This window comes from Lepisosteus platostomus, chromosome 14 (assembly GCF_059453375.1).
Source record: "Lepisosteus platostomus isolate fLepPlt1 chromosome 14, fLepPlt1.hap1, whole genome shotgun sequence".
NCBI classification, from domain to species: domain Eukaryota; kingdom Metazoa; phylum Chordata; class Actinopteri; order Semionotiformes; family Lepisosteidae; genus Lepisosteus; species Lepisosteus platostomus.
In genome coordinates, this window is record NC_142624.1 from 21,320,229 (window position 1) to 21,334,567 (window position 14,339).

The 14,339-nt window shown below is 35.8% G+C and overlaps 1 protein-coding gene across 1 annotated transcript in view; it reads right to left on the reverse strand.

Annotated features, from left to right (window-relative positions):
* Positions 1-14,339, reverse strand: part of ift54 (intraflagellar transport 54) — a 33,225-nt gene that overhangs the window by 16,406 nt on the left and 2,480 nt on the right. The window contains exons 2-7 of the mRNA XM_088604980.1: positions 13,865-13,933; positions 12,160-12,321; positions 9,980-10,120; positions 8,093-8,407; positions 7,622-7,699; positions 1,887-1,962 (exon numbers count right to left, since the gene is read on the reverse strand). Of these exons, the coding sequence (XP_088461106.1) occupies positions 1,887-1,962; positions 7,622-7,699; positions 8,093-8,407; positions 9,980-10,120; positions 12,160-12,321; positions 13,865-13,933 (841 nt within the window). The remainder of the gene's footprint in view (positions 1-1,886; positions 1,963-7,621; positions 7,700-8,092; positions 8,408-9,979; positions 10,121-12,159; positions 12,322-13,864; positions 13,934-14,339) is intronic.

Below are 14,339 nucleotides of genomic sequence, written 5' to 3' on the forward strand. Positions count from 1 at the left end.
TTGTGCACTTCTAAACAAATTCTAGTCTGGCTATTCTGTTCTTGGTGCTGATGAGGTTACATCTTGCAGTGCAACCTTTGAAATTCTGCTGTCTCAATCTACTGCAAACTTATACTAATAATTATAATGTGTCAATTAGCAATTTTCCTGGATGATACAAGCTGAATTGTTTTGCAGTGTTCAACCTCAAGCAGTCTACATTGGAGTCTAAATATTTAAATATAATGGCAGTCAAATGGCCACTTTTCACTTTAATTGCATTTTTCCTATCAAAGCCGGACATAACTGGGTAAACTGTTTCAGAACCTCTTTTAAATTGAAGCTGTGATTTAATACTAATAATAAAAATTCCTAACTCTTACATTGCTCTTTTCTGGACATTTTACTCAAAGAACTTTATAGGTAGTGGCGACTACCTCCACCATCACCAATGTGCAGCCCCACCTGGATGATGCAATGGCACCAAAAGTGTACCGGTACGTTCATCACACATCAGGTATCAGTGGGGAGGAGAACAGAGTGATGAAGCCAATTCATAGATGGGGATTATTAGGAGGCTGGTAAATGACTGGTAAAGGCCAGGGAAGAAATTTGGTCAGGACACCAGGATTCACACACTTACTCTTCTTGGAAAAACAACCCAGGATTTGTAATGATCACAGAGAGTTAGGACCTTGGTTTTATGTCTCATCCAAAGGATGGCTTTTTTTTTTTTTTATACAGTTTAGGACCCACACAGAAACAGTTTTGATGTCACCGTTTTGTTAAGTCGGATCAGAATTCTAGAAACAATTAATCCAGGTTTGCCAGGGGGGATAACTGCCAAAACTGAAGTTAAATATTTAACAAATGGGTGACCTGGGGTGGATTTAAAATGACCCACTGCAATTTGTGTGGCAGGCTGGCAAAAAAACAAGTATGGAGTTTCACCTTATCCCACAAGAGGGCACCAATGCTCTTCACAGTCAAGACAGGCTGACCTCCAGGAATCTCCACAGTACTTTTAAATATAAGACACATGGAATTCCTTCCACTCTTCCAGGTGTTGGACATTCTTAAGAGAGAGTATTTGAAGTGCAGCTGGGGGAAAGAGCTACACTATGTTTCATACTCAGTGGAAGGTTAGCAAGGAGGCATTGTTAAATGCTCCAAAAAAAGCCCTGACCTCCAAAAGGGGAGTAAGTAGCCAAAGAGAAATAGCTCCTGAAAAGCACATAGTATGAAAGTATAAAATACCTTTTGCTCCAATGTCTGCTAAACTATAAAATCCTGAGGTTTCATCACAAGCAAAGATGCATCTCAATTTGGTTATAGAATAATGAACCAAACAAAACAAGAGGTTTTAGTTTAGGATGTGTGTAGAGGGGTGAGAGGATTCAACTGGGTTAAGTAAAGCATAAGATGCTTACCCTCTGGGCTAAAAGCACAGCTAGAAAGATGCATCCATCTAAGATAAAGCATCCACCCAGCTGAAGTAGAAGCAGGAGTACAGTGCTTACTCTCAGTGGAGTTGCTCTGCTATATGCAATTTGACTAGGTCCAGTTTAAAATTTGGATTCTCAATACTACTCAATTAGTAGTGAAGGCTTGGAAGCCTAATAAATCCCACCATTAAGACAGAAATAAATAAAACCTCAGCAAAAAGGTTGATTGTGTGTACCTAGCCTACCTACAAAAAAGAAACCTGAACATGAATACTAGTAAAATGGACTAATTTCAAAATGACCACACTGTTAATTCTATTAATTGGATAAAACAATGCAACGTCACACAGAACATTTCTAGATTATTCATTACATAACCAATGAGAATATATACTATGTATTTAATGAACATAATGAGATTTACAACACCAAAAGGTATAAATGCAAGATGAGAAGGGATACCTTGTCCCCCAGTTTTGGGCATTCTCCTTTGTCCCTTGGCAGATGAAGGCCGAGGAATTCTTGCAGGACTCTCTGTCTGTAGAACATTTAAAAAAAAGCTTTACTTAAAAAAAGCTTTACTTAAAATTAGTTGGTGACAGAAATGGAGACTGAATACTAAAAAATAGTTTAAAACCTACTCCAGAGTTTTGCCTGAGACACAGGTGTATAGCAGTGTAAAAATGGGTAAAACCATCAGCATACTAGTCAGTCTTTAATGTAAGCACACCGATACAACTTTAGACCATATATTACACAACTACTGTACTCTAATCACTAAATAATGCGCTGAAATACCTCTATCTCAAGGTTAAGTGCAGGCTTCAGGAAAAGTGACAGACAGGAAAAAGTAATTATTTACCATTTAAAATGTATACCTTCAACTAGCAATTTTATTACATTCAAGATGTACCAGATGTCTTGTAATACATGAAAGAGCTTCAGTAGCCTCCCCATTCAAATTCCAAAACCAATAATAGATACTGTAGCTGCACGTCTTTACAAAATAGAAAGTAAAAGAAATTTGGAATATGCCATCGGCGGAAGGTGTTTTGATTTAATATGAGTGAAAGTTCAGGAAAGGTTTATAATAAAATAGTTCTCCTTTCCGCAGATATATCACACAAACTCAGAACTTCATTTTATACAGAATAAATTATCAATGATAGTCTTAAAACATTCTCAAAACATAGCACAAATACAAAAATCCTAAAGCAGGGGTGTACAAAATAATAATAAAGGATGCAAAACACAAAACAATTTCAATTATATTACAAAACAAAAAATACCCTAAAGGAAAGCCACAAGCACACAATAACAAACAAAAGACTCATCAAATACTCAAAATACCTTGAAATCAAACACTTCTGTTGGCTAAATTAAGATTTTAGAAGGTTTACTCATAAATTGTATGATAAACCAAACCTATTATTGTGAACTACACTCTAGTAAGATTACATGACATTTTGCTCAAGTGTAAAGTTTTTCATGTTTTTAGAATAAAACAAAAAGAGACATACTTAAGAAATATTAATTTTTTTTAGGATAAGGACTCATCATAATAGACAAGTTCACTGCCCTTATAAGAATAAGTGGAATTATATTTGTTGAGTAATGTTGATTTTCATACTTCATTGCAGACCGACACTGTAAAGTTGAGCATTGAAGCAATGAAGGTGCATACCTCTGATTCAAACATTTGTGAAGGCTTCAAAGAAAGAAAATCATTATGACTATACCAAAAACACTGATTAAGCAGCATTGATGACAAAGGAGTGCAAATGTAATAAAATAATTAATACCATAACTAATGTTTGATTTATAAATTAAGGTAAGATAAGTTAACTTCATGTCCATTTATAATTGATGTTCAAATGTCGTTTGTAAGATGTTATTGCAAAATACTATCAGCATATTTCACAGTTTTATTAAAAGAACTTAAAATATATGTTGGACATAATTATAGCTCTGTAGATCACATATTGCTGTGTTAATATGAACCAAAAATAATAAACAAGATACTTAAAAAGAATATGTACATGTTTACCTAGCTGCTGGATACGTTCTTTCTTATTATTCAAGGATCACTAAGAGTAATGTTAAGTCCTAAAAAATAAGGCACATTGGTATTATACTATTAAGCGCACTGAAAGCTCCCATAAAGAGTGCAAAATATGTATATCAGTAAATGTAACCTGCAGTTTTTAGCTACTCAAAGAAAACACATTTATCTTAAAAACACACTCCAGAAGAGAAAAATAGACTGTACCAAACAGTTTCTAAAAGCTACTTGATAAGTGCTTTTCACATTTGAATTCCACTTTACAACAATCAAACATTTTAATAATAGTTCTTCGTGTATTTGAAAACTGCAGGTGTTGAAGATACATGTGTTTTCATACAGTGTACATCACATAAATATCACATTTCCTTAGTAGTAATAATATTGGAGTCAGTCAAAGCATTTTGCCCTGACCAAGAAAAGTGTGCAAGATTTTAGCTACAACTTCATAAGATCATCGATTTTCCAATCTTGGTCATGGAGGGCCAGTGAAGGTTTTAATTCCAAGTGGACCACTTTAATATTGTTACAGAGTATGGTAGGTGATTATGTATAAGTGTCTAGAGACATTACATCAAAGGGTAATGCCTAGCTAGTGTCAACATTTCCACTTCTTAGAGCTTCGAACCAAGGGATTTTAACTTAGTTGTGCAGGGTGTAAGACACATTAATCAAAATAATCTTCTGGTGTACCATAGTTAAGTTCTGCGTAAATGATTCAGAGTGTCACAAGTATAAGATGAAAGACAGAGAAGAAGACAGAACAAGGGAGAGGAGACAACAGGAAGACAGAAGAAAGTGAGTGCCATGAAATGGAGGACACATCACATTGCCATTATTTGAAACGTTAAGAGAACATGCTATTCTGATTTTCTGAGTGAAACATTCCTCTGTTAAAAAACGGCCTCTCCTGATTAGTGCATTTTTAAAATAAAGAGAAGTTCCTACTCATTTTGCGGCATCCAGGTTTACTGACATTTATCTGCAATGTGTATGCTATTTAATTTAGAAGGCAGCTTTTTCTGATTCTGGCCTCTATAGTTGTTATGAGTATGAATACTTGGTAACAATGGGGTTTTTCTGGGTGGTTAGGATGTCAAAACATCTTGTCTCTAAACTTGTACGTAGGGTAACTTGTGTATCGTATGAATATGTTGTGTGTAGTGTAGTGTGTGCATTGTCCCTGTTTATAAATATTTGTTTAACCCACTATGCCTGAATTATTACTTTAATTTAGCACAAAGCTGTGCCAGAGAATAAATAACTCATGTGCCTCTAATTATACCAACTGCTTGGGTATATTCTTGGAAAAAGCATTTACAAGCTGGGGGTTATGGTTATTTATTTTACTTATTGACTAATCCGCTCAGTCAACTTAGAATATTTAGCTCTGATGTTTATTTATTTTCGCAACCCCTATTGTAACAATATCTTTTCCAAGCATCTCTTTTGGTACTGCTGCTTTAAAGATACATTGAAAACCTACAGTGGCCCTCCAGGACCATGACAGGACAGTGCTGGCATAGGTCAAAGAGGCATCTGATGAGCAACAAAACCAAATCATAAGCTATGGATATTTTTAGCTATTCTCTCCTAATACACAAATGTAAGTCATATATCTAAAAGGCATTCTTAGCACTAATCAGAAATGCAAAGGGAAAATATTTTCAGCAACAAAAAAGGGAAATTCCTAAAGGGAATCTAAATATTCTAATACAATAAAGGCAAAAAAAAGACAAACAAGCAGGACAATGTATATACCTCATCAACATCTTCCAGCTAGAGGGATGAAGAAAAATGTAAGACTTAGCACAAGGTGAAAAGTACAATACTAAGTAAAACAATTGTAAAGTGATCGCACTCGCACTCGCACTCGCACTCGCACTCGCACTCGCACTCGCACTCGCACTCGCACTCGCACTCGCACTCGCACTCGCACTCGCACTCGCACTCGCACTCGCACTCGCACTCGCACTCGCAGCCAATTTTCTCAGACACCAATTAACCAACCAGTTTGTTTTTGAATAGCAGGAGGAAACCATATCACTTGGAGGAAACCCTTATGCACATGTTAAGAACATACAACTCCACACAGATAGCACCTCTGGTCTGGAAATGAACCCAGGGCCCCAGCACTGAGAGGCAGCAATACTAACCACAACGCCACCGTTCCACCTTTATTACATTCATATTCATAAAAATTGAAAAAATGTTTTCATAACTATGAACAAAATACTTGGAAAAGGATGCGAAACCTTTTGCTCTGGCAAAACTAAAGTGCACAAAACTACCTCAAAGAGTCACACAGTTAATTGAGTATCTGTCCCTGTAAGGTCCCTCAATCAGGTAATGCATTTTAAACAAAGATTGAAACATGGAGGCCACGGACCTTTCAAAACAACTCGGGGATAAAGACACAAATCAGAAGAAGGATATAAAATCATTTTAAAGACCCTTAATATTTTTTTATCAATAATTTAGTAAGTTGATCATTAAGAAAAGCAAGGTAACCAGACTGTGCCTAGATGGGGCTGCCTCTCCAAACTGAAAAGCTGGACAAGAAGTAAACTGATTAAGGGTGCCACCATGAGGCCATCTTTAAAAGAGTTATAGAGTTCAGTAACAGAGATGGGAGGGAAATGTCCATGGGTCAACAATATCCCAGTCACTCCAAAAAGAGGACTCATATGGAATTGAAAAAAAAACACCTCAAATCCCACACCTAAGCAATACTGGAAAAATGTGGAAAAAGGTATAGTGAAATAAAAATGGAACTTTAGGGTCTAAATGTAAAAGTGCTGCATCTGATGCAAACTATCGGAAAACACATCCCTACTGTCAACTATGTTATAACTATGCTTCTCATCACCAGGGACTAGGAAGCATCTCATAGATGGAGCAAAGTGCTAGAAAACCTACTACGGAGCAACAAACGGGACAAAAACGCAACTTTCAGCATGACATTACAAAGCACAAGCTCAAACACTGTAGTGGTTTAAGAATGAGAAGTTGAAAGTTCTTGAGTGGGCCAGCCAAAGGTCTTCACTTTAAAACTTAGTGTATTAGAAATCATCAAGCAACCTGAGGGAGATGGAACAAATCTGCCAAGAATAATGGGAAAAAAGTGCACCAGGACAGTGGAGGACAGTGTGCAAATTTGGTAGATACCGTACTTAAGCAAAAAGCCATAAGGCAGTTATTGCTGCCAAAACCACTAATACCAAATATCGAGTTTACAGTTCTGAATAGTTATGCAATCAACAAATTTCAGTATTTGCTTTTTAGTTCTGGCTTACATTAACTATAATGTATCTTACCCTTCAAAGACTTCAGTCTGAGCATTTAGATTTTGAATAGCCTATTAATTAAAAAAAATCTTTATGCATTATATTGTCATTTTAAAAAATGTGACACCATAGGTAGTGTCTAAATACTTTTCAAGACACGATAAGGAAACGTGCATAATATAACCATTAAATTACAAATAGTATAAAATAATGGTCTAACTATTGTAATGTATCTCAGTGGTATTTTGTACTTTTGTATTTTGTATCTTAACTGTGCATTTTTAATTGTGTTGCCTTATTCTAAGATTTGAAGAATCCGGTGTTGATGATTAGGGACTGTGATTTGACAAACTAACCATTCCATTCATTTGAGGTCTGATTTTCATAACTGACTGCAATAAATACATGGTGGGGAGGGAATTTGTACTGAAAACAACAATCCAATTGAGGAAGCCCCATTAGGCTTAACCTATGCAAAATTAACACACATCTTTACGTTAAGGTTTTGCATTTGCCTACATCACATCACTGTTTTGAAAATATAGATAAATAGAACAAAAAATTAAGAAGCTTAATCCATTGGTTAATAGCTAACTATTAAAAAAAAATCCCCTAGCATTACACTACTTTAGTGTTATAAATTGTATCACCAATTTTCATAGCAGCTGCCTTTGGTGTATTTGATTATCACATTTCTAAAAGTTGCATTTAGGTTTTGAAAAAATGAAACAGAAAGCTTACAAATGCACTTACAAAGAGACAAACCTCACAAAGAACTGTCTATCCTGTGCATAAATATTCATTTCATCTTCTCATGTGCAGCAGGAAAGAAGGATCACAACACTTACCTCGTCCCCCTCCGCTCTGATGTTTTTTATTGATTGTTCAGATGTTTTTCTGTTCTGTGTCTCATCTGGCCCTCTTGACTACATACAAAAGAAATCAAATTTAGTTTACTCATTTCATATTTTGAAATCAACTGAAGGGGTTCTTTACTGCATTGTACAGAATCCATTTGGAGTATAAAAACATGGGTTATGTTGACTATGTTGAGCAGTTTCATGTTTCAGCGTGAATTCATTTTAATATTTTAATCCTTTTACTTGTTTCATATACTGCATTGCTTGCTTAGGCTAATACTTTAATAACACTTAATAATAAAACAAAAACAAACAGTCTTTTTTGGTTTATTTTATAAAACTGTAATACTATGTATTAGTTTGCTTTGGTTTTAAAACCTTAATTAAAATATTGTTTCTTAGAATTAAAATCTGACAGGGATACAATTATTTGAAGAAATTTGTCAACATAAATATTACCTTCCTTTCTGCTTTCTCAAGGTTTCTCTCCTTGTCTCGATCTCTCCTTTTCTCTGCTTCCCTATCCTTCTCTTTCTGGACATCCCTCTCCTTGGCTTTGTCTCTGTCCTTCTCTCTGCTTTTGTCTTTGTCCCTGTCTCGGGTTTTGTCTTTGTCCCGGTCCTTCGTCCTATCACGCTCTTGACCTTTTTCCTGATGCGTGCCCTCCTTGTGTCTGTCCTTCTCTATCTTTCTACTGTCTTGCTCTTTTGTCTTATCTGTGTCCTTTCGGTCTCTGCTTGTGCTTCGGTCTTTGATTTCAGTATCCCTTTTCTCCTGCAAGAAAAATAAACAGTACTTTTATGCTACCTAAAAAGCACTGCTTTTTAGAGTTTAAGTAAACAAAAAATCACTTCATTTATTATTAAATAAAACATATTTAGATGCATTTAATTTTCTTCCCCAAGGTGTACAGATACATATGTATAAAGCGATCAATTAGAATAAAAATCAACTAGGTTCTTACAGAATGAGTAGTGTTCACTTCAAAGCAAAATTATTAAATAGAGAGTCTATCCACATTAGAAAATAATTCTTTGACATCACTACACTTTGCAAAACATGGTGTCAGTTAATGTACTAATGTAATCCTTTTGTGAAGTTCTATTTCTACAGTGGTACTTGTATTACAGCTGTGGATCTACAATGGTGATGGGCAATTCTGGTTCTCTAGGGCCACGTTTCCAGTTTCTATTTTAAAATGTTTTTAAAAAATGAGTTAAATTCAAACTCAACCCCCAGAATTACAGAGCCAACTATGCATACTCGATTTCTCCACAGTGCTCCCATGTAAGACGCTCTCCATCTTTTTTTTCTCTTCTATCTCCCCCCTCCCCATCGAGACATTTATCTCAGACCCTTTCCAGTACAATGATCACAGCAAACATTTTGTAGCTCAACCAGGTAAAGTAAACATAACTTGCAATTCACCTGAACATATTCACATTAACATTATATTCAGAAACTGTACTAAAACAACACATTTTACACATTTTGACTAATTACATAAATTCTCCCAGGGCATCAACATAACATCAACTAAAAAACAAACAGATTTAAATATGATTCAGATTATAGCCAGCAGCCATATCACCCTGCAGCTCACAACTGGGAATGCAGACCTTGAGGAAAAGCTAAGGTTGCTGCTGGAAGAGGAATTAGTAGGACCTGTAGAAAGCGCTCAGCTTGCGGGCTGTGTCCTAATGCACCAGTATAGTGATGGGGACACTATACTGTAAAAAAAGGCACAATCCTACGGATGCAGATTAAACCAAGGACATAAAACTAAGATCCTGACTCTCTGCGCTCATTACAAATCCTGTTTTTTTTTAAAAGAGCAGGGGTGTCCTGGCCACATTTCCCCCCTGGCTTTTACCAATCATGGCCTCCTAATTATCCCTATGTATGAGTTGGCTTCATCACTCTGTACTCTCTCCCCACTAATAGCTGATGTGTGGTGAGCACGCCGGCGCACTGTGGCTGCCGTTACATCGTCCAGGTGGATGCTGCACATTGGTGGTGGTGGAGGGAAGTCCCCATTACCTGTAAAGCACTTTGAATGGAGTGTCCAGAAAAGTACTGTATAAGTGTAAGCAATTATTATTTGTAAAATCCAACTGTAGTGTTTTCAAACATTATTATACATCAACTGTAACGTTGTAACATGATAGCACTTGGAGTACAAATTAGGAATCTCACTTTGAGTTAAAAAGCTTAAGGCAAATGATTTTTTATAATATATATAATAATAACAACAGTCATGTGGTCATTGCATGTGATCCCATGTTTTCTATTCCTAATTACTTGTAATTATGTATAAAATGTATAAAAGTGCAACATCAGAAATACCTCCTTTTCTCTGTGTCGCTTCTTGTCTTCTTCCTTGCTCTCTCTGTTCTCCTTGTCCTGAGATTTTGATGTGGTAGGCTTTCCTTTGAGGTCAGGCTTCTCACCAGCAAGCACTTTCTTCACAGCATCTTCACTAGACAACTAGTAAATGAGCAGATAATACATGCGTGGAAAAGTATGATAAATAATTAGTGAACAAAAACTAGATAATTTTATTTCATTGTACAGTAGATTGTGTTATTTTTAATTTGACAAACATATTGTCAAAGATATGAATAGAGTACAAGGACTGGCATCCCTAGGAGGCACTACAAGTAATAATTATAATTATAATAATTGCTTACACTTATATAGCGCTTTTCTGGACACTCCACTCAAAGCGCTTTACAGGTAATGGGGACTCCCCTCCACCACCAATAATGTGCAGCATCCACCTGGATGATGCGACAGCAGCCATAGTGCGCCAGAACGCTCACCACACACCAGCTATCAGTGGGGAGGAGAGCAGAGTAATGAACCCAATTCATAGATGGGGATTATTAGGAGGCCATGATTGGTAAGGGCCAATGGGAAATTTGGCCAGGACGCCGGGGTACACCCCTACTCTTTTCGAGAAACGCCCTGGGATTTTTAATGACCACAGAGAGTCAGGACCTCGGTTTTACGTCTCATCCGAAGGACGGCGCCTGTTTACAGTATAGTGTCCCCATCACTATACTAGGGCATTAGGACCCACATGGACCGCAGGGTGAGTGCCCCCTGCTGGCCCCAGTAACACCTCTTCCAGCAGATCTTAGTTTTTCCCAGGAGGTCTCCCATCCAGTAATGTTCAGTAACGTTGAACAGCTAGGGTCTGCATGACTAGATCAATCATTTGATTTACTGAACGAAGGCAGCATGGTTTCTAGGTTTCTACAAATTAAGGACATTTATCCTTGCACAAATAATCCAAAATAAGAGGACACTGCCAACTGTGTTCCATACATTTAACTTCTCATAAATCATCCCTGTACCCTAAACTGAGAGGACAAAAGAATAAAATCCTGTAAAGTTTGGTAACATAAACACTACCTGAGATAACACTATAAATACCATTTTAGATTTCAATATATTAACTTTGCTTTCCTCATTATTCTAAGTAAATATCTACTCCTCTTGATCATATTTTAGAAGCAAAAGCATGACAGCACCACTAATTACAATAACTTCTGCCTTGTTTAATAAACATGCATTTGCCTTTTTACATTGACTGCATTGTCTGATAGCATTAAGGTTCTTCTTATAAGGACAGGGTGAATATACAGTACTGGACGTATTATTTACATTACACACTGAAAGATTATTTACCAAGAGGTTTGTTTCCCAGTTTCTTAACATTGGCATCAAATTGTGTACCTAGTATTTGTTTTATAACTTCTTTACTATAGAGCCCTGGTTAATACATTAGCAAATACAATACATGTGTGCTTATTTAACCTACTAATGGATATTGTAATCTAACTAAACTAAATGATTAAATGATTTAAGAATGATAAAGACCTCTGGTATAGTATATAAAGTGACACAGATAAAAGTAATAGAGAATACAGATTAAAAACAGTGTGATCTGTTAATCTGGGAGTTGGAACTGTTTTTTTCAGACAGCCACAAGAGTACAACTAAATTTAACCACTATGTAAATTATATTTTTGGAAATTTTACCATGATCTTAATTGGCTGGATTTGAGCCTTATTATTCTATAAAAGCTAACAGATATGTTTCATGGTACAGTAAATGTTGGCCAATTTAAGTTTCTTTTTTAAGTCACAACACCTAAATCAAATACTTTAACGAAGTATGCCCTCAATACATTTCTCCAATTTTAGAATATTGTCCAAACTTAAAATCCTAACTTTGCCGTTACACTCTTTAAATCAAACATACAAAAATATTTTATACAGTACAAAATGTTTTGGACACCTAATAATAACACAAGGAATCACTGAACAGGAATTTTCTAACTGTTTTATCTAATACAGGACTGAGTTAAAGCCTATCCTATGCAAGCAACAGGCACAAGGAAATACCCTGGATGGGATGCCAATAACTGTATACTGTACATGATCTTACCCAACCAACTACCAGAGACACTATCTCCTACAAAATGTAAGTTATATTTAGCTCATCAGCTCAAACTGACCTTACTGAGGCAGCACTTTCCAATGGCCTGAAGCAGCTCATTAGTTTTCTCTGGTTCGTGTCCTGCCACAATACGTGCAGGCTTCACAGAAAGAGGCTCTCCCGTCACCATTATAACCACATCGATCGCCTTCTGAAGAAATACAATCTTACTATCTTTATCCTGCAAAAGCAGATGGTAAGAATTAGTTTAGAAGAAATTAGCATCTACAAACATTCTTTATTATAGTAAAAGTAATGTTGGCAATAGAAGTACTAAAAGCAAATATGAACCTATTCTTGAAATACTGCTGTAGAACTATAAGCAGATTAGATCTGCAGAATCTTATATATAAATCTGATGCAGACATTTGAAGATGTGAAGGTCCTTGATAGTTCTCTTCTCAATCATTCATTATTATTTTTCACTTTTGTTAGTCAAAACTTTACATATAGCTTAAAGTCAAACCAACAACAGTCATCAACTTTCACAAATTATATTAAAAATGGGAGAAAAAAATCAGGGAAAGAAAGTCTTCACCCCATGTTTTTCATTAACTTAAAAGCATGATTCTAAATATAGTTCTCTAAAACACAGCAGAATCTTTCAAATTTAGATTCACTCAAAAAAACGGACTAAGCAACAAGCACTTAAAAGTCTAGTGTCAGCATGTTACAATTATCATGCTCATGTCACTTTCATGGGTGTTGGAGATTCATACATTATGAATGCTAGGCATCAGGCTGCAATCTGTATCCATTGGACTTCAAAATGGAGCAACTGGATCAGGTGTGAAAGCACTGGTACACCTGGCAATAACTTAGTCTGAGGAAAGTTCACTTCATCCTTACCCTGACTTCATCAACAGCACATAAAAATACAACACAGTATCCCATTCACAAAATCTAAAACTCGCAAGATCGCTTCAACTGTCAATGGCACCTCTTTTGAACCAACACAACTGCAGCTAAAGCTGGAGGCAGGCTCAATCATGAGACCATGAAATCTACTTTTGTCACCTTCAGGGGAACTCAGGCATCTGTAAAAGAACCTCTTTGCCTGATGCTGTAATCGCACAGTTATTACCAATAAATCTTTGAAAGTCACATAAATGTTTTGAAACAAATCAGATCAAAAAATGCGAGATTTCTGGCTACATTTGTAATACAAATGAAAATTGCTTAATGTTATATGAAATCAATGAACTTCTGGATTTATTTCGATTTTAATATTATACTGTGTGGTATCTTGAATGTTTAAAAATGTAATACTACAGCAAGCAGTAAAATTCAATTACATATTAATTACATACATTTAATAAACTGTCAAAGCAGAGCATATGCCACATTAAGTACAATATGTCACATGAACTCTATATTCAATTTATGAACTCTATAACCTCTACAGTTGTGTTCATAATATTAAATATTTAATAACGTTTCAGTCTGCAATATGCATTAGCTGTGAATGTTGCAACTGATGTCAGGCATGATCGCTTACCACAGCAGTTTTTCCCTTTAGTGCAGACTTCTTTATTATTCCCCATTTAATCACTGCATAAAATAAGTTACACTGAAGTTGCTTTATTTAAAGAAAAGGTCTAATGCAATAAAAATAGTTTGGGGGTGTTCTGAATGAATAAATAAGTACTGATAACTGCAATTTATTTCTGTTAATAATGTCCCTGAACTAATGTGAAAGGCTAAGGTTAATAAGACCACCTTACCTTGACATTGTCTGATTTCGTTTCTACCTCCGAATAAAGGCCTTTCATAAACCCAGTGGTCCTTATTACCTGTGAAAAACAGGATGGATACAGTTGTCCAATTATAAAATGAAGCTGGTTCCAGAATGTTAGGATTTTGGATCATTGATTATAAACCAAATGAATGAATAAATAATAAAAGAGATCAAGCTTTGAAGATCATACAGGTTATATTATTAGCGGACTGTCTAATGTAGTTTGAAATGTACAATTTCAAATTTATATTACATGAGTTTACTTTCATTTGACTCCCCTAACCCTACACCAAAAAAGTTTGAAAATGTCACAAACACTGAGCACGTTTGTCACCAAATGTGCACAAAATAACCAGCACATGCCACAGGTTCTCTGTTATATGCAGACTACAGGCCCTGGAACTGCCCTATACAAAACATGTTGTTTAGGGAAAGGGTAAAAAATGTTCTAAAATCCAGAT